The 23,796-nt window shown below is 34.5% G+C and overlaps 1 protein-coding gene across 7 annotated transcripts in view; it reads left to right on the top strand.

Annotated features, from left to right (window-relative positions):
• The window catches only part of ZNF280D (zinc finger protein 280D), a 144,951-nt gene that overhangs the window by 68,405 nt on the left and 52,750 nt on the right, over positions 1-23,796 (top strand). For all 7 annotated transcript variants that reach the window (XR_007152920.1, XR_007152921.1, XM_047862343.1 and 4 more), the window contains 4 exons: positions 4,777-4,911; positions 6,731-7,038; positions 7,505-7,645; positions 17,986-18,048. Coding sequence is in view for 5 of the 7 variants with exons in the window: in XM_047862343.1 (XP_047718299.1) it covers positions 4,777-4,911; positions 6,731-7,038; positions 7,505-7,645; positions 17,986-18,048 (647 nt within the window). In the remaining 2 variants the exon portion in view is untranslated. The remainder of the gene's footprint in view (positions 1-4,776; positions 4,912-6,730; positions 7,039-7,504; positions 7,646-17,985; positions 18,049-23,796) is intronic.

A 23,796-nucleotide genomic window follows, 5' to 3' on the forward strand; every position in this document is an offset into this window, starting at 1 on the left:
TCTTGAATTCTGGTGTTAATACTTACTGGTTCTTTTCCTGAAGCAATTAAACCACCCTTGTTTGGGTTGAAAACCTTTATGTAACACTGATCCTGTTCTTAAGTGCTTGAAAGAGCAACAACAGTGCCTTTGCCAAAATGAGAAGTCACTGGGCTTACTGAATCTGATTATGCAATCAAGTTTTGCCACCTCCCTAATCAGCTCATTACATTTTCTTATTATTGATGAAGTTGGCACGCTGATTGGTGCTCACTTTGCTTTCAGTTCTAGTCATGACACAATCATGAAATCAACTTGTGGTTTTTAACTGGGAAAGATCATAAAAGTAGAATTTCCAAGTGAATTTTTTTTTACATTTTCATTTAAATTCCAGTTAGTTAACATACAGTGTAATATTAGTATCAAATTTAGAATTTGGTGATTCAACACTTACATACAACACCTGGTGCTCATCACAGGTGCCTTCCTTAATCCCCATCACCTGTCAAACCCATCCCCCCATCCACACCTCACCTCTTAGAACATTGCTTACCTCTGATAACCATCAGTTTGTTCTCTATAGTTAGGAGTCTGTTTCTTGCTTTGCCTCCCCTTTTTTCCCCCTATGTTCAGTTGTTTTCTTTCTTAAATTCCACATCTGAGTGAAATAATATTTGTCTTTCTCTGTCTTATTTTGCTTAGCATAATACTCTCTAGCTCCATCCATGTCATTGCAAATGGCAATATTTCATTCTTTTTTATGGCTGAGTAACATTCCATTGAGTGTGTGTGTGTGTGTGTGTGTGTGTGTGTGTGTGTGTGTGTACCACATCTTCTTTATCCAATTGAATTTAGTATCACCTATGTTGTGACTAGGATGATATTCCTCTTGGAGAAGTTTTGGCAAGATCTTTCTAGTCTAGGTTTCCTCAACAGTGTTCCAGCAGATGTTAATAAATGTTTCCCCCCAAATTGTTACTGGTAAATAAATTTGGTAAATGCCCAGATTTACAATATTAAACAGTTTGGTTGTCTGTTTTTTAAAATAGGACTTCTCAGAAATTTTTATATGCCAGTGAACTTTGTGAATTTCCAAGCAAGGGGTATAGTATGCATTAGTCCCCAAACTTTTTTGGCCACTAACCCCTTTATTTGCATAATACCTATTAACATTTTTTTGAAGAATAGAATTTTGGAAACACCATTTTTGGTACTCTTAATTTCGCCTTTGGCCTTTAATTTTGAATGGGAGAATGAGATATAAAACAGAAGTGCTATTTCATTATGGGAGTTTTAACATAGTTTTCCCCACATGCTTTCCTAAGCTCCAGAGTGAGATGTAGATGTGGGAAGAATGATAATTATGAAAGAGATGTGTGGGTCCACTATGTGGGCTATGTGATTTATAAGGTTTTTATAAACTGAGTTTTATGTCTTAACTTGCTGTTGGTGCCCAGTTTTCTTTGGTTTATATGGAATACTCAGGAGGCAGGCAGTCATCAGTAAAGAGGGGAGAAATCTATTAATAAGGATCATCAACATCCTTGAAGGTATTTACAGTTTGTTTAATTATTTACAAAGGCTAGGACACCACAGTTGAGCAGGACTATAAACTTTTAATTGAGGAGACGTTATTAGTGTGATATTAGACAATAAGAATTGTTGACTCCGGCTCATTTTATTGTCTTCGAAGACTTTGGTTGTGACTTTTTTTTAAGTAGTTTTGTTATTAAGTCTCGGGATTTTAGAGCTAAGAATCCAGTTTGTATGACTTTTAAGAAATAATATGTGATTTTGGATGTGTTAAATATGCTCATTAGATCTTTAATAAAAATGTTAAGCAGTTAACATATGCCACATGCCATCACTTACCTTATGGCAGCAGCAGGTGCTTTACAAACATTATCACATTTAATCCTCACAATCACATATGTATATTATTATTTCTAACTTATAGATGAGGAAACAAAGTTTTAGAGAAAGTAACTTGCTCAATGCCTTATTACCTAATAAAAAGCAGAATTAAAATTTGACTTCAGAGCCCAGGCTTTTACTACTTTATCACAGAGCCAGATTTCACATTGGCATCAGATCTAAGGGTAGAAATAACATATAGTCAGAATCACTCTTATATCCTTTAAGCTTCTCAAACAATGTGGTATGTGTATCAAAAAGTTCAACACCAATAATTAGTTCTCTATCCTTGGAATAGATCACCATTTCTTTGATTGAACATGATGTTACTGAAAAATGCACTGTTTTCTTTATCACTCTTATCACATTGAAATGCATACATACACAAGAAACACATGCAAGACTTGGGTCCAACTAAGGGAATAGTAGTTTAATGTATTCTATCTCATGATTCTGGACAAATGTTCATTGAATGGAATGGCAGATGTTTTGAACTAGTTAAATTGTACTTCTCATATGTACTTTCTCTGTCAGTCTCTTGCTTTCTGCCTCACTATCCATTTACTTAACAAATATTTACTGAGTGCCTTACTATGTGCCAGGAGCTGTTTTGGTTATTATATAGCAGTGAAGAAAACAAAGTCTAAGCTCTCTGGAATTTGAATTATAGTGGAGAAAGATAAATATATGTGTGTTTATGTTTGAATGTATATGCATGCTAGCTGGTGATAGTACTGTGGAAGGAAAATGTGGAAGATGGAGAGTGCCAAAGAGGTGTTGGGAGTGGAGGAATGGTTGCTGTTATGTATATATTGTGGTAAAACGTGAGCCTCTCTGAAGGAAATAAAAGAATAAGCCACGTAGAAGTCTGGGAGAGGAAACATACAGTGAAGTGAATGTATACATGGGACACTCAAAAAACATCAGAGGACAGTTGTTGCTAGAGCAGAGTAAACTAAAAAGAGAAAGAGAAGTAAGAGGTAAGAGCCTAACAGTAGAATGCAGGCTAGTTTATGTAGAGCCTTGTAAACCAGAAATAGGACTTGGGAAAGCCATGGGAGCATTTTAGCATGTGAAGAAAGATCTACCATGTTTTAAGATCATTAGCAGCTAGGGGGAGAATAGACCATACGGAGGAAAGAACATGACAGGAAGGTAGGAGATTATTATAGTAGTCCAGGTGAGTGGCTTGGTAGCAATGGTTAGAGGTAATGAGGGGTGGAAAGATTATGAAAGGTTTTGAAGGTAGAGCTGACAGGTTTTATTAGTGTGTTAGTTATAAGATATGTGAGTGAGTTACTGATTTTTTGTCCTAACCAGCTATAAGAGTATAATTTTCATACACTGTCATAGGGGAAAGAGTGAGAAAAGAACAGATGTTGGGTGGGGGGGGCAAGGAGTTAGGGAGAAAAATCCAGAATTCAACTTTGTCCATGTTGATTTGAGATACATATTAGCTATCAGGTAGTGGTGTCTAGTAGACAGCCGGATAGGTAGTATTTAAAGCCTTGAAACTGGATGAGGTAACCTGGGCAGTGATTACAGATAGGGAAAAGATTTCTGGGAATTGGATTCTGGAGAAGTAACTTTCTGTCCTTTTGTCTTGGTATCTTTCTTGGCCAAGTTTTCTCTTTTTCCTCCTCCTCTTCCTTCAGCACATATAAATGAATTTTCAAAAATTGCCTGTATCTATGATATAATCCAATTCACCACATTTCTAAAATAGTCTTAAGAAGCAGCTAGAATAGTAATACAAACACATTATATTTATACATTACTTTGAATTTTGTAAAGAGCTTTGATTTATGAAATCCCTGCTGTGTGCTAGTAATTGTGCCAGGTACTTCTTAGTATATATTACCTTGTTTGAATTTTATAAATGAGTGAGTGTATTAAAATGGAAATAGTGATCTATCTGGCAGATTATAGTTTTGAGAAAACATTCTTTTATATTTATGTATTATTAAAGTTTGTGTATATATACACACACACATGTATCATTTCTAAATTAATGAGAGCATATAGTTAAGATTGTAGTTGATATATAGTAGAAAGAACACTGGATCAGCAGTCTGGCAACGTCAGTAACTAGTTATGGGAAAGTGATTTAGATTTTTTTGGGTCCTGTTTTCCAGCTGTAGAATAGTAACAGGATTGAGTTTCAAGAGGGACTTACTCAAGAGATCTCAATCAGTAAGTAGATGGAGAGTAGTAGTTCTGATTTATGCCTCTGCATCAATACTGTGCAATGTCATTGTGGCTATTCAAGCTAAAATTATTTAGATGAAATTAAAAATTCAGTTGCACTTGGCACATTTCAGGTGCTCGATAACCATATGTTGTAGTGGCTACCATCCTGGTCAGTGTAGCTATACAACATTCTCATCAGTGCAGAAAGTTATATTAGACTGCTTTATATAACCATTTCTATAGTGACCTTCTTTGAAATGTCTGGTTAAGTATTTGACTTTATTTTGCCAACTTGTCAACCAACTGGAAATAGCAAAAATTAAAAAGAATTTACCTTTTTCTAAGGTAAAAATATAGTATGGCTCATTTTAACCATATCATGTGTCTAAATACTTTAAAATTGTAATTAGAAGAGCTTTCACACCACTATTGAGAGAACTTTCATTAGAACCTACTGATAGATCTTTTATGTTCAATGTCTATATAGTAATAGACATTTTTGGAACATAAATACTAATACAAAGTGCTTTTAAAAATGAAATAAAATTTTGCTATTTATATGGGAGATGTAAAATACTACTTTTAGAATTATTTAGGTATCACTAAAATTGAATCAGAGCAGTTTCAGGACACAGCATTTGTGGTTGTAAAAATTATTTTTCCTCCCTTTTTCTGTTTTTTTTTTTTAAACAGAAAAAAGGAATACATCGTTGTACAAAATGCAGACTGCAGTTTTTGACATGCAAAGAGAAAATGGATCACAAGACTCAGCATCATAGAACATTTATAAAACCTAAACAACTAGAAGGATTGCCTCCTGGAACAAAAGTGAGTTTAAATGTGTTGTATTTTTAACATTTTGTATGATAATAGAAATTAACTCCTGCCTCCTTTTACCTATTGAATGTAATACTTAAAAATGATTTCTGATTTTTGTTAAAACTTTAAGTTTTATCATTCTTATATCTAGAAAAGAAACCTTCTGACCATTGTTTTATGGTCAGTGGTGTGTGCTGTGCTAGAGTGATATTCCTTTTTAAAAAATGCAACTAGATTAACTGTTCCCTGGGTCAGTGGGTTGTGTCAATATCATACAGGCTATTTCTGAGCTATTCCAGTTGGCAGTGTATATTTCACTTTTATCTGCTTAACTATAAGATGCTTGAGATCGAGAGTCATGTTTTATCTTTGTGTCCTCAGCATCTGGCATAGTGCATCGAATGCCATAGGTTCTCAGATGTTTATTTAAGTTGTTGTTACTGAGTCTCCTCAGAGAAGCAAGTTCTGCTGCTGGATAGCATTATGTTTTAAATGAGCAAACAACATGTCTGACTGCATACTGATGATTGTAATTTACTTTTCCCTTTTTGCCTTATATACCTCTGTTTTCTCTGACTTCTTTATATACAGTCAGCTCTTGAATATTTGCTCCAGTGGAGGGAAACAGAGGCATGGATAATCCAAAGTGAAATAATCCCCAAAACATTTATATTTGGCTTTGGGTACTTACCTTTGAATGTGGGTATGTCTGTTATTTGAATTAACTAAAACAATATAAAGCCATGCTCTGAAGACCTAGAGCAAGAGAAGCTATCCAGCATCCCTACAATCCATTCATTCCATGCTGGGACTAGACATGCAGAACACTAATGTAAGCAGTGCAGTCCTCTCTCATATTTTCCCTTATTAATAATAATAGTAATAATATTAATAATGATACTAAATGTTTTTATAGCACCTTAGAATTAGGCTTTTGATATGCTTTTTCATACATTGTTATTTAATCCATACAGCAATCCAGTGAGGAAGACAAGGTAGTTATTGCCCTATATTATAGATAAAGAAGAGGATAAGTTACTTACTTAAGGTCACATGGCTAGGAAGGCATGGTATGAAATTTAACCTCAGGTCTTTTGATTCCTAGTCCAGTGCTTTTGTGTGATACCAAAATACATGTATTTCATAGGACTTCCTCCAATACATGGGAGAAGTATAGTCAAATGATTAACAAGAATGTTGGTAGGCAATTGTTTTTCATTGTCAGTCAACAAATATAATTTCTGGATACTAAGTGATAAGCTTTATATTAGTTTCCTTTAAGGAAATTCTAAATATAATTAAACTTTCCATATAGTATAATGAATTAATGTAACGTCTCCCTAACCATTGTATACATAAATCCTGCCTAATGAGCCCCTGTAAAGAGGAGGTCATGTTTACTGTAGATCTGTTTGTTGTATAGTTGTTGAGGGATAATACAGGCCTTTCTAGAATTATTTTTCAGATTTTGAGATTTAAATTTTGATGTCTATGTTTATGAATTATTTTAGTTATAGGAGAGCATAAAAATAGCTATGTAATGTGTTCTTTTTTAATAGTCTTATAATTTGCATTAACTCCTAATTATGCATTAATAACTGTTAACATAACTGATATCAATACAAAAAAATGTAGTACTGAAAGTGAATGAATATCAAGTTTAATTTAATTGGTATGAAAATCTAGAATAAATGGAAGACTTAATCTAATTTTAGTTTATACTTGCCCTTTCCAAATACTTGATGTTTAACTTTTTATTACACAGTGATATTTTAATGTTAATGCCATGATTAATTTTCTAAAGCAAATATTATCTCCATTTTTGTAGGTTACTATTCGAGCTTCAGTTGGACCTCTTCAGTCAGGATCTTCAACTACATCTTCCATTAGTGCAAGCACTTCTACTCTTCAGCTCTCACCTCCAAGGACTAAAAATATAACTGCTAAAATTCCCACAAAATCTAACACAACCAAACCTAATACAACTAAACCCAATACAAATAAACCTAATGCAAGTAAGCCTAATGGAAGTAAATCTAAATATAAATCAAAAATCTCTAATATACAAAAGAAACAAAGCACATTGGCTAGTAGCAATAAAAAAAGTAAAGTCAATACAGCATTGAGGAACTTAAGGTAATCTTTTATTCCTCATATATAGTTCTAATTTAATCTTAAGTATAAAAACTTTAATATAAATTTACCTTATTACACATATCTCTTATACATTTATATGCTATCACTATGACATAAAGGCCAAGAAAATAATAAAAAGGTATTTTTTTACAACTATTGAACAGTACTTGAATTACTATTTTTTTTTATAATATTCACTTATTATACTGGTATTATATGTTGTGCTTATGTCTTGTGATGTTTGTATTGCTTAATTTGATCCCTTTTATGCCAGTGAAAAATATTGACTTATGTTAAATTGCTTACACTTATTACAGCTGTTGTTCCATAACAAATTCTTCAAATTACAACTCTCTGTTTACACATTAATTTAAACACACTGGCCTCTATTAACAGAATATTAATAAGGCCCTCCCTTATTATTTTTATTTTAAAATATATATCATTTTCTTTATATCTCCATAAGGTATCGTCGGGGAGTTCACAAGTGCATTGAGTGTTGTTCCGAAATAAAAGATTTTGCAAACCACTTTCCTACGTATGTCCATTGTAGTTTTTGCAGATACAACACTAGCTGTAGCAAAGCCTATGTAAATCATATGATGAGGTAAGATGAGTTAAACATCTGTAATTACCAATTACAATTATAGTTCAGCAAGTTCACTGTAAAACAGTTATCCTTTTAGAAGCCAATTTTTCTCTTCGAACCTAAACATCTAGCAATAGGGAACTTTTAGGGTAATGCCTCATATACTATTTTCCCAGCATAGTAACTCAAAATTACTGGAACTAAACTTTTATGAATGGATAGACTAATGAAATAAGGATAGGTTTGTTAGGGAAATGATTTCTCTATGGGTATTTTTTTTTCCTATAGAATTTTTAAAAATGGTCACTTTCAAATATAAAAGGTCAAATGTTTTAAATGTATTTACCAAACAAATTTACAAAACATGTACTCTCATGAATATTATTCTTTTTAAAGCAATCACTTTGAGAGACTCAAGGGTGATGTTAGGAGCCTTATTGAGTCTTATTTCTCTCTCTCTCCTTGTCTGTAATCCATTGTCTTAGCAGTACATCTATCCATCAACCATCTTCTTGTATTCATTTTGTGAAATGAGACGTTATTCCAGTCACAAGGCCACTGTTGGAACTCCTTTTTATTGATTCATTCAACTTAGGCTTTTGAGTACCCAATATTTACTCTATGCAGAGAAAGTATTCACAGCTCACATTGCTTTCATTTTTGTCTCATTAATAGGGGCATCCCTTAGGATGGATTTCTATTTTTTTAAGAATAGTCAAAAATTGTTTTGATATAGAGCAGTTAGCTTGATTATTCAAAGTGAAGTTGTTCCATTTTTTTTTAAGTTAGAATTGAAGTATAACTAATAAAAGTGATTTTCTTACAAATCATAAAATGTCCTCTATGTTACTTTCTGGTCATTTATCAGCCACTCTTTTCAAGGATTCATCCACCTTTCTTGATGGTTTTAGCACGTGTCTCCCACTTCCCCCCCCCCAACCCCCCTTTGATGATTAATTAGCTTGACCTCATGGGACCTGGACTTCTTCATGGCCAGTGCTTCACATCAGCTTTTAAGTTCTTGTACCCCCTTTCTTACATCATTCATCATAGCCACTGTTCATTTCTTTCCAGTTCCCGTTACCCTGTGACTTTAAGGAGCTTTGACTCGTTTTTTCATTCTAACAGCACCTATTTAACTTTATAGTCCATTTCATTTGCAGGGTCATCTGTTTTGATTGCTGCTTTGTTTTTGTTTTAAAATCCTTTACATTTTTAGTCATCTCACTTGGCATAAAGGCCAACATGAGACTCGGACATCTTACTCTCCTGAAGTTTATGCTGAGTTCTGGACTACTCACCAGCATTTGATTCAATCAAGTTTGACTTTGTAGTCTTTAACTTTGGGTCCTATATTTTTATTTAAAATCTTTCTTTCTTTCTTTCTTTCTTCCTTCCTTTCTTTCTTTCTTCCTTCCTTCCTTCCTTCCTTCCTTCCTTCCTTCCTTTCTTTGTTAAATTTTTAATGTTTATTTATCTTTGATAGAGAGAGAGATTGGGAAGGGCAGAGAGAGAGGGAGACACAAAATCCGAAGCAGGCTCCAGGCTCTGAGCTGTCAGCACAGAGCCCAATGTGGGGCTTGAACTCACGAACCGCGAGATCATGACCTGAGCTGAAGTCGGATGCTCAACCGACTGAGCCACTCAGGTGCCCATGTCTCTCTCTCTTTCAATACTTCTTTATTTTTATCTACAATGTTTATTTAAACTTTTTATGTATTCTAAAGATTTTATTTTAGTCTCTTAGTTCTTAACCTGGCCTACTAGTAAGTACTCAGTTGGAAGTCATCCTTTTAACTAATCTTTAAAAACCTCAAATTTTTTTCTTGTTACTTTTATCTAGTCATTGATCTCAGAAATCAGATATGTTCCACTTCTCCAGACTTCTAGTTCTTCCACAGTCTTGTTCAGTTAACTTGCAACTTCATCTCTTCTCTCTCCCAGATTTCTTTTGCTTATAAACATTTTCAGGTACTTTTTTTTTTTTTTTTGGATGGAAGTTTGTCCCTACTGCTTACTATCCTTATTTTTTGTCTTCCTCTTACCATGAATATTTGTAAGAAGTGTTTACTAGCGTATTTATGATTCATTTCTCTACCTTTTAACTCATCCCACTGTACCAACTGACACTGACACTTTAAAAGATTATTTGTCTTTATTTATCACCATGTTTATTTACTTTTTCACTCGTATTACTCCATGACTTCTTTAGAGTATTTGACGTCATCACTCACTTTTGAGAGTATTCTCTTCAGCTTCTGTTAAATTATTACCACTATCTTTCTTCTTCCTTTTTGGCTACTCCTCTATTTCATTGTCTTTTCTTCCTTTAACTCATCTTCTTTACATTTGCTTTCTTGGTAACTTAACCACTGTCACTTTTACCTTTCAACTCTAAATCTTCCAATTTTAATCCTTAGTCTTCCTGAGGTCCAACTCTATATTTCTAATTATTTTATATGTATTTTTACCTTTGACTCACTAGTGTCTCAAAAGAACACAAATGATCCAACCTTTATCATCTGTCCAGAATTCACATGACTACCACCCAAATACTCTTTCAAGATATCATTTTGATTGGCCACTGTGCTCATCATGATTTTTGAGACTCCCTTTTTTGCATTCTGCCACTTTGCCTACCAGCTACTACAATGGTCCACACCTATGTTCCATTTCCTCTAAACCAGGCTCAGGCATCCTTTTCCTCAGTATACTTCTGTGTGGAATGTCTCTTCTTCCTGTGACAAATAAATACATGGTTTCCCAAATAGGGCTTTAATTCTGCCCAAAACTTGTAGGGGGCCAAATTTGAAAATATTTTCTGTTTTTTTTTTAATTGTATTTAAACCCAAGTTAGTTAACGTGTAGTGTAATAATGGTTTCAGGAGTAGAATTTAGTGATTCATCTCTCACATATCACACCCAGTGCTCATCCCAACAAGTGCCCTCCTCAATACCCATCACCCATTTAATCCATTCCCCAACCCATCATCCCTCCAACAACTTTCAGTTTGTTCTCTGTATGTAAGTCTCTTATGGTTTGCCTCCCTCTCTGTTTTTATCTTATTTTTCCTTCCTTTGCCCTATGTTTATCTGTTTTGTTTCTTTAAATTCCACATGTGAGTGAAATCATAGGATATTTGTCTTTCTCTGCCTGACTTTTTTCCCTTAGCATAATATACTATAGTTCCACATTGTCACAAATGGCAAGATTTCATTCTTTTGGATCACCATATACCACATCTTTTTTTTTTTTTAATTTTTAAATTGTTTTTTTAATTTATTTTTTGAGAGAGAGAGCAGGCTGGGGAGGGGCAGAGAGAGAGAGAGAGAGGGAGACACAGAATTTGAAGCAGACTACAAGCTGTCAGCACAGAGCCTGATGTGGGGCTTGAACCCACGAACTGTGAGATCATGACCTGAGTCAAAGTTGGATGCCCAACCGACTGAGCCACCCAGGTGCCCCATATACCACATTTTATTCCATTCATCAGTCAATGGACATTTGGGCTCTTTCCATAATTTGACTATTGTTAATAGTGCTGCTATAAATATTGGGGTGCATGTGCCCCTTCAAATCAGCATTTTTGTATCCTCTGGAAAAATACCTACTAGCAAAATTGCTGGGTCATAGAATAGCTCTGTTTTTAATTTTTTGAGGAACTTCCATACTGTTTTCTAGGGTGACTGCACCAATTTGCACCAATTCCCACCAACAGTACAAAAGCGTTCCCCTTTCTCTACATCCTTGCTGACATCTTTGTTTCCTGAGTTGTTCATTTAATCATTCTGACAGGTGTGAGGTGGTATCTCATTGTGGTTTTGATTTGTATTTCCCTGATAAAGAGTGATGTTGAGCATCTTTTCATGTGTCTGTTTGCCCGGTAGAAGTCTTCTTTGGAGAAGTATCTGTTCATTTTTTTGCCCATTTCTTCACTGGATTATTTGTTTTTTAGATGTTGAGTTTGAGAAGTTCTTTATAGATTTTGGGTACTAACCCTTTATCCAATATGTCATTTGTGTATTAGTTTTCTTTTAGTTTTGTTGATTGTTTTTTTTGCTGTGCAGAAGCTTTTTGTTTTGATGAGGTCCCAATAGTTCATTTTTGCTTTTGTTTCCCTTGCCTCCAGAGACATGTCTAGTAAGAAGTTGCTGTGGCTAAGGTCAAAGAGGTTGCTGCCTGTTTTCTCCTGAAGGATTTTGTTGGTTTCCTGTCTCACATTTTGGTCTTTCATCCATTTTGAGTTTATTTTTGTTTATGGTATAAGAAAGTGGTCCATATTCATTCTTCTACATGTCTCTGTCCATTTTTCCCAACACCATTTGCTGAAGTGACTGTCTTTTTTCCATTGGATGTTCTTCTCTGCTTTGTCAAAGATTAGTTGGCCATACATTTGTGGGTCCATTCCTGGGTTCTCTGTTCTATTCCATTGATCTATGTGTCTGTTTTTGTTCCAATACCTTTCTGTCTTGATGATTATAGTTTTGTAATATGGCTTGAAGTTCAGAATTGGGATGCCTCCAGCTTTGGTTTTCTTTTTCAACATTACTTTGGCTATTTTGTATTTTCTGGTTCCATACAAATTTATAATTGTTTGTTCTAACTCTGTGAAGAATGATGGTGTTATTTTGATAGGGAACGCACTGAATGTGTAGATTGCTTTGGGTACTATAGACATCTTAACAGTATTTGTTCTTCCAGTCCATGAGCATGGAATGTTTTCCATTTCTTTGTATCTTCTTCAGTTTCTTTCATAAGCTTTGTATAGTTTTCACTCCTAGGTATTTTATGGTTTTTGGTGCAGTTGTAAATTGGGTTGATTCCTTGATTTCTCTTTCTGCTGTTTCATTATTGGTGTATAGAAATGCAACCAATTTCTGTATGTTGATATTATAACCTGCGACTTTGCTGAATTCATGTATCAGTTCTAGCAGTTTTTTGGTGGAGTCTTTGAGGTTTTCCATGTAGAATATCATGTCATCTGCAAAGAGTGAAAGTTTGACTTCTTCCTTGCCGATTTGGATGCCTTCTTTTTCTTTTTGTTGTCTGATTGCTTAGGCTAGGACTTCCAGCACTATGTTGAACAAAGTGGTGAGAGTAGACATCCCTGTCATGTTCCTGACCTTAGGGGGAAAGCTCTGGTTTTTCCACATTGAGGATGATATTAGTGGTGGGTCTTTCATATGTGGCCTTTATATACCTACTTTCTATTTTTTCTGGTTTTTACCATGAAAGGATGCTGTATTTTGTCAAATGCTTTTTTCTGTATCCAGAGCGTCATGTGGTTCTTATCCTTTCTTTCATTAATGTGATGCATCACTGTGTTTTATTTGTGAATATTGAACCACCCCTGCAGCCCAGGAATAAATCCGACTTGATTATGGCTACTAATTCTTTTAAATTGTGGTTGCATTCGGTTTACTAGTATCTTGCTGAGAATTTTTGTATCTGTGTTCATCAGGGAAATTGGTCTGTAATTCTCCTTTTTAGTGGGGTCTTTGGTTTTGGAATCAAGGTAATGCTAGCCTCATAGAATGCGTTTGGAAGTTTTCTTTCCATATCTATTTTTATAGCAGCTTCAAAAGAATAGCTATTAACTCTTTTTTAAGTGTTTTGTAGAATTCCCCTGGGAAGCCATGTGGCCCTGGACTCTTGTTTATTGGGAGATTTTTGATTACGGATTCAATTTCTTTAAGTGGTTATGGGTCTGTTCAAATATTGTACTTTTTCCTGTTTCAGTTTTGGTATTTTATATTTTTCTAGGAGTTTGTCCATTTCTTTGAGATTGCCCAATTTATTGACATATAATTGCTCTTAATATTCTCTTATTATTTGTATTTTTGCGGTGTTGGTTGTGTGTATGTTCTGTTTTGTTAAACCAAGCATCATTCCACCCTTCCCTCTTCCATTTGTCATAGGCTTCCTACCTGTCCTATAAACCTCTAAATCCATTCTCTTCCAAAACATTGCCCATTAGCCCAACTCCCTCATACCCATTTTTCAGTTCCCAATGAGCCCAACCCTGCTCTTCATCATCATCACATACTGAGCTCCTACTCATTGCTAGTCTCTTACGGAACTAAAAGCTTCCATTGCCACTTTTAGGGTTTCGTAAGTCTCTTTTCCTTTTTATATACTGGTACACTTGCCTTATTCACTGCCTTAGGTATCTCCCATTGAATGGTCCCACCATTACCTCTACCCAGTGTGAATTCATATTATAGGCTTGAATTCTCTATGTACAGAAGCTTCACAGTCTCTAGAGGATGAGGACCTTTAATCTCTATCCTATATCATGTCTGTACTCTTAATTGGTCCTTTTCCCTCTGGTCTCATATCTGCCCCAATCCATTCTTTAAAGACTCCCATCTCCATAAATTGACTACTCTTCCCCAAAATAAAGTTTATTGCAAATCTCATTTTTGACATTTGTGTCTCCTTATTCTTTGTTAGTCTTTAGAATGTTCCTGTTCTTCTTTTCTGTTTACCTTCTTTTTTTGGAGTATCTGATCACCACAACCACTCACAGGGATCATTCCTCACTTTCAGCTGTATACCATTCATTTATTCTGCCTTTTATTATATTTGTTTCTTTGAGAAGAAGGGGCTCTTTGTATTCACCATGTCACCTAGCACAGTAGGAATAGTAAGTCATAATTATTATTTGTTGTAATTATAAAAGACTCTAAATAAAATCTCAAAAAAGGATATTAAAAATTTTTGATGCATTTGGAGTATATTTGAAATAAGGCTTTTGAAGAAGAGCATCATTAAACATGTAATTTTTAACTGATTTTTTAAAAAAGTAACTGTTACTTGTGTTTGGTTGTTTAAGTTACTGCACCTTATTTGCTTATAGCTTTTAGGTAGCAATTGAAGTCACCTGAAAAAAGAAATAAATTACCATATGATAATGTTATTATTCCCCAACATTATATATAGGAAGGCTTCTTCTCTACATGTAATAGAATTAAGTTAACGGACATAAGTGTTTATCTCTTTTTCTAGCACAGTTTACTGTTTGCTAAGACGTATGGCAAACTGGTGGTGAAGAATGAGACAAATCTGGATTTGAATCCAAGCTTCACCAATTATTTATTACCTGTTTGACTTTGGGCAAATTACTTAACCTGACTCCCAGTTTCCTTTTTTTTGAAAAGAAAGTCATTGTGATAATTACAGAAAATGTACTTAAAGTGCTTAATAAAATTATTTTTGCTTAGGAGATATTCAAGTAATTATAGCTGTTATTATTTCTGAGTTGTCATTGTTAGGTATTATGGATAAAGTCCTTGCCTTTAATTTTCACAGTTTAGTAGGATAGAGATAATTTACCTAACTAAATGTGGTAAACAAATGACTATAGGAGCACGGAGAAGGTAAGAATGAGTTCTTTAAGCAAGAAATAAGGGGAGGTATTCTATAAAGGACATTTCACTTAGGCTTTACAGGATGATTTAAAATTTTTCCAAGGAAAAAGAAATATACAGTGAGGAAGACAGTACTGAATTAATTTTTGTAAGATATGTTTGAGTTCATTATATGCTTTGTATAGATTTATTGGCATTAAATAATAGTCATTAGAAGAACAGTTGCATAATTGTGATAGCATCATAATTGATGTCCACAAACCGTCCTCCCACCACACACATTTTTTCCAATTTTTCCTTTCTTCTGTTGCTGCAGTAGGCATATCTGGTCAGGTCTTTTTTGGCCTATAATCCTTTGCCTTCCTAACATTAGTAGTCATGAAGTTCAAATTTTTTGGAGAATATGAGACCTTTCAATATTTAATTTCTAACCACCTTTTCAGCTCCTTTAATGCTTATTTTCTTGAAAATCCCTCTGTATTTTGCTCTCTGTTTTGCCTGGAGCAATGCAGTAGTGACCTTCTTAACTGAAATGAACTCCTAATTGTTAGCTGGTTTCTATTGCATATATCTGCATTTTTCCTTCAGGTAGCCATGAAATTTCACATGTGTCACTATTAATGTTTATAATTATTAGTAAATATGTATTCATTCATTTAACCATTTATTAGACATTTATTCTTTGCCAGCTGCTGTTTGACTTTTTCCCCTTTCCCCCCACTGTCCCCTTGGACCTTCACTTATAGGGCAGACAACTTGCCCTCTTTCTTTTTGTATCCTCAACCTCTAGTCTAGGGTCTTAAATTGTAGACATACCATCAGTATTGTTGATGCTCCTTTTGTGTTTCATCAGAAACAAATTGTTATTAGACTGAATTAAGATGATTAAGAAAATATGGTCAAAGGGAGTTTTTTCCCTCTAGCCTTATTGAGGTATAATTTATACACAATAAAATTCACTTATTTTTAGAGAATAGCTTAGTGAGTTTTGATAATTATATACAGTCATATAACTAGGTAGTGAACTTTTAGAATCTAGTTTTTAACTTGTTTTTACTATATTGTTTTTAAAATTTTAACTTTTTTCTCTTTTCTTAGATTTCTATATTGTTATTAACTTTATGCAGATCTAATAGGAAGAAGAAGGATTGTTATTTTTTTTCTTTTCCTTTTTGTGAGCTATATGGATCCGCTTTTCCATTTCTATAATACAAGGATAATAATAAAGAATGGAATTTATGTAATAAATGTAAATAAAGAGACTTGATAAGCTTTTACATAGATAGGGAACTCTAAATTAAAACTGGATTCAGTGGCACGTGGGTGGCTCAGTCGGTTAAGCCTCCGGCTTCGCATCAGGTCATGAACTCACAGCTCATGGGTTTGAACCCCGCGTCAGGCTCTGTGCTGACAGCTCAAAACCTGGAGCCTGCTTCGTATTCTGTCTCCATCTCTCTCTCTGCCCCTTCCCTGCTTGTGCATCTCTCTCCATCAAATATAAATAAACATTAAAAAAATTAAAAAAACTGGATTCAGACAACTAGAATTATAAAATTACCAACATTTTAATAAGGTACAAGTTATATACAGAAATGGAAGCCATCAAAAAGTCCCTAAAATGTAATCTTTTCCTCTCCTCTTACCAAATAAATAAAACCAAAATAGTCTGTTTGAGGAGAAAGAAAAAATAGCTTTTAAAAGTAACTTTTAAATCTCATTAAAAAGTAGCTTATTTTGATTCACATTCTTTGGGAATCAGATAAATCTTGGATTTATTCTGAAGAAGCACAGTATATGTGCACAAATTTTTGCATGTAATTTCAGTGTTTTCTAACCCACTGTGTTCTACAAAAAACCCAATTATTTTTGTGATGTTGTCTTGAATTTACAAACTCTTTAATAGTATTTATCCTCAAATTGAAGAAATGACTGTTAGAAGTCTTCTGAAGATATTTTCTGGGGATTATAGCTAGTGACAGTATATTTCTTTTCCCATACATACATACGGTGTTGGTGATGGTTACCTTGTATTTGAGAGTGACCATTGACGTGGATGATGGCTACTGGGGCTGCTGCTTCTCAATGTTTAGCTTGCATAAATAAGAATCACCAGAAAACCTTGTTAAAATGGATTCTAGTGGGCCCCTCTGCCAGAGATCAATTCACTTAGGTTTGTGGGGGTTACAAGACTTTGCATTTTTAAATAATCTCCTGGATGATGCTGATGTTATTAGTCTACGACTTTTCAGTAATACGGTGCTAAGCTAATCCTGGTTTCTAATACAGGAAAGCTTTCTTTACCAGATTTAAAAGGGTATGTGAAAGCTATTATCATGTGTACAAAGTATGGTTAGTGGTTCTCTGTTTTGTGTTTAGGAGAAGCATTATTTTAGTTCTAGGGTTCTGCTTAAATTTGTTTTTTTAAAAAAAACCTCTACTAGTAATTGCAAGGAACTCTTTAAATGTTTGATTTCACGAATGGTAAAGAGTGGCATTTAGCTGAAGGACTGTTTACTTCAAAGATCATTTGGATTTTACTCCCCCTCCCCTGACACAGGCATGTTAAGATTGGAAAATGACTTTAAAAAAGTGATTATTGACCATGATTCATATTATACAAAAATGTTATTTGCAGACATTTAAAAGTGTCTTCAACTCTTCTGTAACAGATGAAAAAAACTGGTTTGATGTGCTTTACTTTTTAAAAGAATTCTTGCGTATTTCCTTTTTTTTTTTTTTTATGTAATGGTGAAGTACTGGTCATACAAGAATATGCTTAGAGAAATATGTGTCATTAAAAATAAATAGATAAAGTGGAATTTAAGATAAAATGTCAAGTTAAACAGTGATGATAAGCATTATTTTGTTACTTATATCATGATCTTTTGTTCAAAACTAGAAACTTAATTATAGGCTTGATAATAAAGCTATAAATTAATATGACTTACTGTATAATAAAATTAATAAAATTTGCTTTGTCTCTCCAGCTTTCATAGTAATCGTCCAAGTAAAAGGTTTTGTATTTTTAAGAAGCACTCAGAAGATCTCAGGTAACTAGTTGATCTTTTTAAATTCTATTGAAAAATTCTAGAACTTCAATTATGTGTGATGTATATGACATCTTTATGAAATATAGTTCATATACCATGTAATTCATGCCTTTAAATTGTACAATTAACAGTTCTTAGTGTATTCACAGAGTTGTGCAGCCATCACCACAGTTACTTTTAGTACATTGTGGTCATTCCAAAAAAGGAACTCTGTACCCATTTATAGTCATTCCCATTTCCTTCCAACTATTCCCATCCCTAAGCAACCACTAATATAACTTTTGTCTCTATAGATTTGTGTATTGTAGACATTTCATATAAATGGAATGACACAATATGTGATCCTTTGTGATTGGCTTTTTCCATTTAACATATTTTCAAGATTCATCCATGTTACAACATGGATGGTTACAGCATTTCAGTACTTCACTTTTTAAATTGCTGAATAATGCCCCATTGTATGCATCTACCATAGTTTGTTTATCTATTAAGGTTATTTTAACTTTGAAGCCATTATGAATATTGTTGCTATAAACATTTGTGTATAAGTTTTTGTCTGGATTTGTGTTTTCATTTCTCTTTAGTGTATATGTAGGATTAGAATTTCTGGGCTATATGGTCACTCTGTTGCACCTTTGAGGAGCTGCCAAACTGTTTTACAAAGTACCTTTACTATTTTACATTCCCATGAGAAATATATGAAGGTTCCAATTTCTTCACATCTTTGCCAACACTTGTTATTACCTCTTTTTGATTACAGCCATCCTAGTGGGTTTGACGTGGTATCTTATTGTGGTTGTCCTATTTTTAAACCTGATATCAGAATGCCCGATTTAGAAATCTAAATGATTGCTACTGGACATTGGAGAGTTCTATTCATTATGTCCTTAGATTAGAGGTATGATTAGCCTATATTCTTTTGCTAAATTTCAGTGGTGACAAGTTGTATCTTCATTCATTTATATTATAAAATGAGAACAAAAATAAGGGTGTCCAACAATATTTGATTATTAAAAAGATAACCTAAGATACCTAGTAAAGTGACTAACACTTTTTTAGTTTTGAAGTAAATTTCTTAAACCACTGGAATTCTTGAAATTACTATGTAGCTTCATAATTCTTATTTTTCCTTTTTCAAATAAAGATAAGTGCACAACTTGCTTACCATGTAGAAAGAACTGTTGATGAGTATTTCTAAAGATAGTGATAATTCATTTTGCTTGTACTACACACTTAACTCAGAATCCACTGAGAACCATTTTTTTTTAATATTCTTTTGAAGCATTTGGACTCTCTTGTTCTTTATTTTGTTCATGTTGCCATTGCTACTTGGAATATCAGTGTCTTTGCTGGACCAAGCTAATATATAGAGATAAAGTTAGCCAGTACTTGTTTTGATGCTTTGACTTAGTGGAAAAGGTAGAAAAAGGAATGATATTATGTTTCAGGATCTTTGTACTTACTGGTTCCTATGACTAGTTTCATTCCCCAGATGTATTAGTCTGTTATCTCCTTTGGGTTGCAACTCTGAGCCTTTCCTTGACCGCTTGATTTTTAGATTATATCTTCTCCCCTGTGCTTTACCCCAGCACTCCCTATCTCCTTTTTATGCTCATTTTCATTCAGATCATCTTTTATCATCTGACATACTGTATACTTTACTTTTAAATTTTTCTGTGTGCTCTCACTAGAATATGTGAGGTTTGGATTTTTGTCACTGCCAGGAATTGATTAGTGCCTGGCACATGGTAGGTACTCAGTAAATATTTGTTGAATAAGTTAATGTATATGTTGAAAATGACTTATATGAACAGTCATATAAGCCTTATATAACAGATTTATATGAACAGAATAGGCCCCATCTATTATATAGGGATCAGTGGCTCACAGGGAGAGAAAGTTTTGATTCAGCTTTTAAAATGCATTAGTACAGATTTTAAAACATTTACTGAATTCAAGGAAATAGATTAAGATTATATTACATGTTGCCCTTACTAAAAATTATTATAAGAATAAAAAGGGCTTTTTTCAAAAGATGAGATTTTAGTTTGATTTTTTTTTAAGTTTTTATCTATTTATTTTGAGAGAGAGAGAGAAAGAGGAGAGTGTACATGAGCAGGGAAGGGGCAGAGAGAGAGGGGGGACGAGAAAGAGAATCCCAAGCAGGCTCTGTGCTGAGAGCACAGAACCTCCCACAACTATGAGATCATGACCTGAGTTGAAATCAGGAGTTGGATGATTAACTGACGCAACCACCCAGATCCCCTAAGTTTGATTTTTACCATAATGTTTCAAGCTCAATTGTGTGTATGTGTTTTAAATGAACTGTATGATTTTAAAGATCTGGAATACTTTTCTTTCTTTTTTTTTTTTTAAATTTTTTTTTTCAACGTTTATTTATTTTTGGGACAGAGAGAGACAGAGCATGAATGGGTGAGGGGCAGAGAGAGAGGGAGACACAGAATCAGAAACAGGCTCCAGGCTCCGAGCCATCAGCCCAGAGCCTGATGCGGGGCTCGAACTCACAGACCGAGAGATCGTGACCTGGCTGAAGTCGGACGCTTAACCGACTGCGCCACCCAGGCGCCCCATGGAATACTTTTCTTTCAACTGGAATAGGTCTCAAATTGAAAATGGTCAATTTCTGTGAATGGACGTAGCATACTTATAATTGTAGAACAGTAGTTTTTGTAATTAGTCTTTTATTAGATTGGAATAGTCACTCTTTAGCTATTTATGATACGTCTACCAGGTACATAATATAGCAGGTCCTATGAAGAGGACAGTGATGAATTAGTCTTGGAACCAGCCTTTAGGGAATGTACAGTTTATTGGGTGGGAGATAAGGCATGAACATATAAAACTATAATAAATCAAGGAGGTGTTTGTTAAGTTCAGTAGAGTCTTTTTTTTTCCCCCAAAGGAAAGAGTGGTTGTTTTACTTGGAAATATCTGCATAGATGTTAGGTGTACTTGGCTTTAAAGAATGAGTATTTAGGGGCGCCTGAGTGGCGCAGTCGGTTGAGCGTCCGACTTCAGCCAGGTCACGATCTCGTGGTCCGTGAGTTCGAGCCCCGCGTCGGGCTCTGGGCTGGTGGCTCAGAGCCTGGAGCCTGTTTCCGATTCTGTGTCTCCCTCTCTCTCTGCTCCTCCCCCGTTCATACTCTATCTCTCTCTGTCCCAAAAATAAATAAAAAACGTTGAAAAAAAATTAAAAAAAAAAAGAATGAATATTTATACTGATAGAAGGTGCACAGAGGCATTCGAGTTAGAAGGAATAGTGTGAATAAAGGTGCAGAAATGAGAAAGTACAAGGCATACAGAGGGAATAGCTAGTAGTAGATGGATGGAGCATGAAGTTCAGATAATGGTAATAAGGAAAGAAGTCTTGAGCAGTAGTTTTAAGCCTAGAGCCAAATTATAAAAGTGTTGAAAATAAGGTTAAGGAACTTGGACGTAAGTTGGAGAACATTGGAGAACCGTTGATATTTTATATAGAATCAAGTGATAAGGAAGATTTAACAATAGGATGAGTTATAGATGCATGAATCCTACAGATTGGGACAATTGTAGTTATGAACGATTTAGGTAGTTAAAATGATGAGGCAGTATTATATTATTTTTGAGACTATGGGCTCTGGAATCAAAGTGCTCAGTTTCAAACCTAGTGCTTACCTTCACTGGCTCTATATCCTTGGTAGTTTACTAAGCTAACTTTATAAAAAGATAATAAATTCTAGCACCTGCCTTTTTGGGTTGTTAAAATATTTAGATAAGATGGTAGATGTATGTCTAAAATTGTTAGCTTGGCACAGTATAAATAATAAATATTATAAAATCCTTGCTATACTTATTATTTTAAGGAAGAAGAGACAGAGATAACTATAGTTTGAGTTTTACTATCAGAGGAAACATCATAAGAAAGACAAGTCAGGAGAAATTAATTTGGGAAGGAAGTACATGATTTTAATAAAGGTCAGTTTTAATGTCCTAATATGACATCTAGGTGTAAATACACATCACATTGTTAGAGTAGAACTTCAGATAAGTCAGTCTAAGGTATGTTATTTGTTTGTATTTGTATATTGGTAAAACACTTAAATTTATTAAGTTATGTGATGAACTTCAAGGCTATATTTATGCTTTGTTGATAAATTGACGGTAACAATGATCACATCACATAATCTATTTTTTTTTTTACCTAAGCAAAAATAACTTATAAGCAGGATTCCAAAGAATCTCATGAACCCATAAGAGGAGGAGGTGGAACCAGAACAAATGAGGGAAATAGAAAGCTACCAATTGCTAACATTGCTTCTCTCTAGTCTGAGCTGCTGAGGCAGGATGATCTTGTCTTTAATATTTTCTCTGGACTTGTGTTCCATTTTCCTTTCTCAGTGCAGACCAGCCTTCTTTACTGATGACTCAAATATAGTAGTCCCATTCCCCCACGTCTTCCCAGATCAAGAAGTTTGATTACAAATTCTAATTAAGAATCCTTGTTTAGTGAAGGTCCCAGGAACTATGACTAGTGGAAGAGTAATTTAGCTACTGCTTACCATTGAGACTGCTTTTAGTTTCTGCAAGGGTAGTTTAATAGAGAAGACTATATAATTGGTTATTAAAGTATTTAAATCTTAACTTCCCTTAAGCTTTTAAGTGTAACTTTAAAATATTCCATCTGGAAATCTAGTACTTAATGTTTATTTTTGAGAGAGAGAGAGGGAGAGAGACAGGGTGAGTGTGGGAGGGGCAGAGACAGAGGGACACAATCCGAAGCAGACTCCAGGCTCTAAGCTGTCAGCACAGAGCCTGAAGCGGGACTCAAACTCACAGGCCGTGAGGTCATGACCTGAGCCGAAGTCACAGGCTCAACCAACTGAGCCACCCAGGTGCCCCTAGTACATTTTAATAATCACTTTCAAGAGAGCTTTTAATTAATGTTTGATAAAAAGTTCATTTAAGTTGAATAAATTTTTTAAACAGTCCCATTTATAGTTCAGGTTCCTTAACAACTTAACATCATTTATACTTTTAATATATTTGACTTATTTATTTATTTATTTATTAAAAATTTTTTTTTCAACGTTTATTTATTTTTGGGACAGAGAGAGACAGAGCATGAACGGGGGAGGGGCAGAGAGAGAGGGAGACACAGAATCAGAAACAGGCTCCAGGCTCTGAGCCATCAGCCCAGAGCCCGACGCGGGGCTCGAACTCACGGAACGCGAGATCGTGACCTGGCTGAAGTCGGACACTTAACCGACTGCGCCACCCAGGCGCCCCTATTTGACTTTTTTAAACAGCACTTCAGATGCTTGACACACAAGATCCCAAGTGCTTAACTCTAGTAAATATAATAAATTAAGCATATAGTGGTTTTCTAAATTCTCTGAAACACTTCCATATATTTGCAGGCTTAATAATATTTTAGAATACCTTTCAACAAAAAATCAGACGTTTAAACACAATTTAAATCTTAAGGCCAGTGTCACATCCTGCAATATGCCAATTGTGTTTAAATATTTCAAATAGCAAATGCTACACAGTTTGATCCAATGAGTATAAAAACTATTCAACAAAAAGTATCAATGGCTTTGAGAATTCTTTCCTAATATTTTTGAAAATTTGTAATCATTACAGATTTCATTTAGGAACTACAATACCCAGTGAGGTTTTCTTAGGGGAACTCATAATTTTGGCTCCAGCAAGTGGACCAGTTGCCAGTGCTGATATACTAAGTACCTC

Source organism: Prionailurus viverrinus, chromosome B3 (genome assembly GCF_022837055.1).
Source record: "Prionailurus viverrinus isolate Anna chromosome B3, UM_Priviv_1.0, whole genome shotgun sequence".
Taxonomy (NCBI): Eukaryota; Metazoa; Chordata; class Mammalia; order Carnivora; family Felidae; genus Prionailurus; species Prionailurus viverrinus.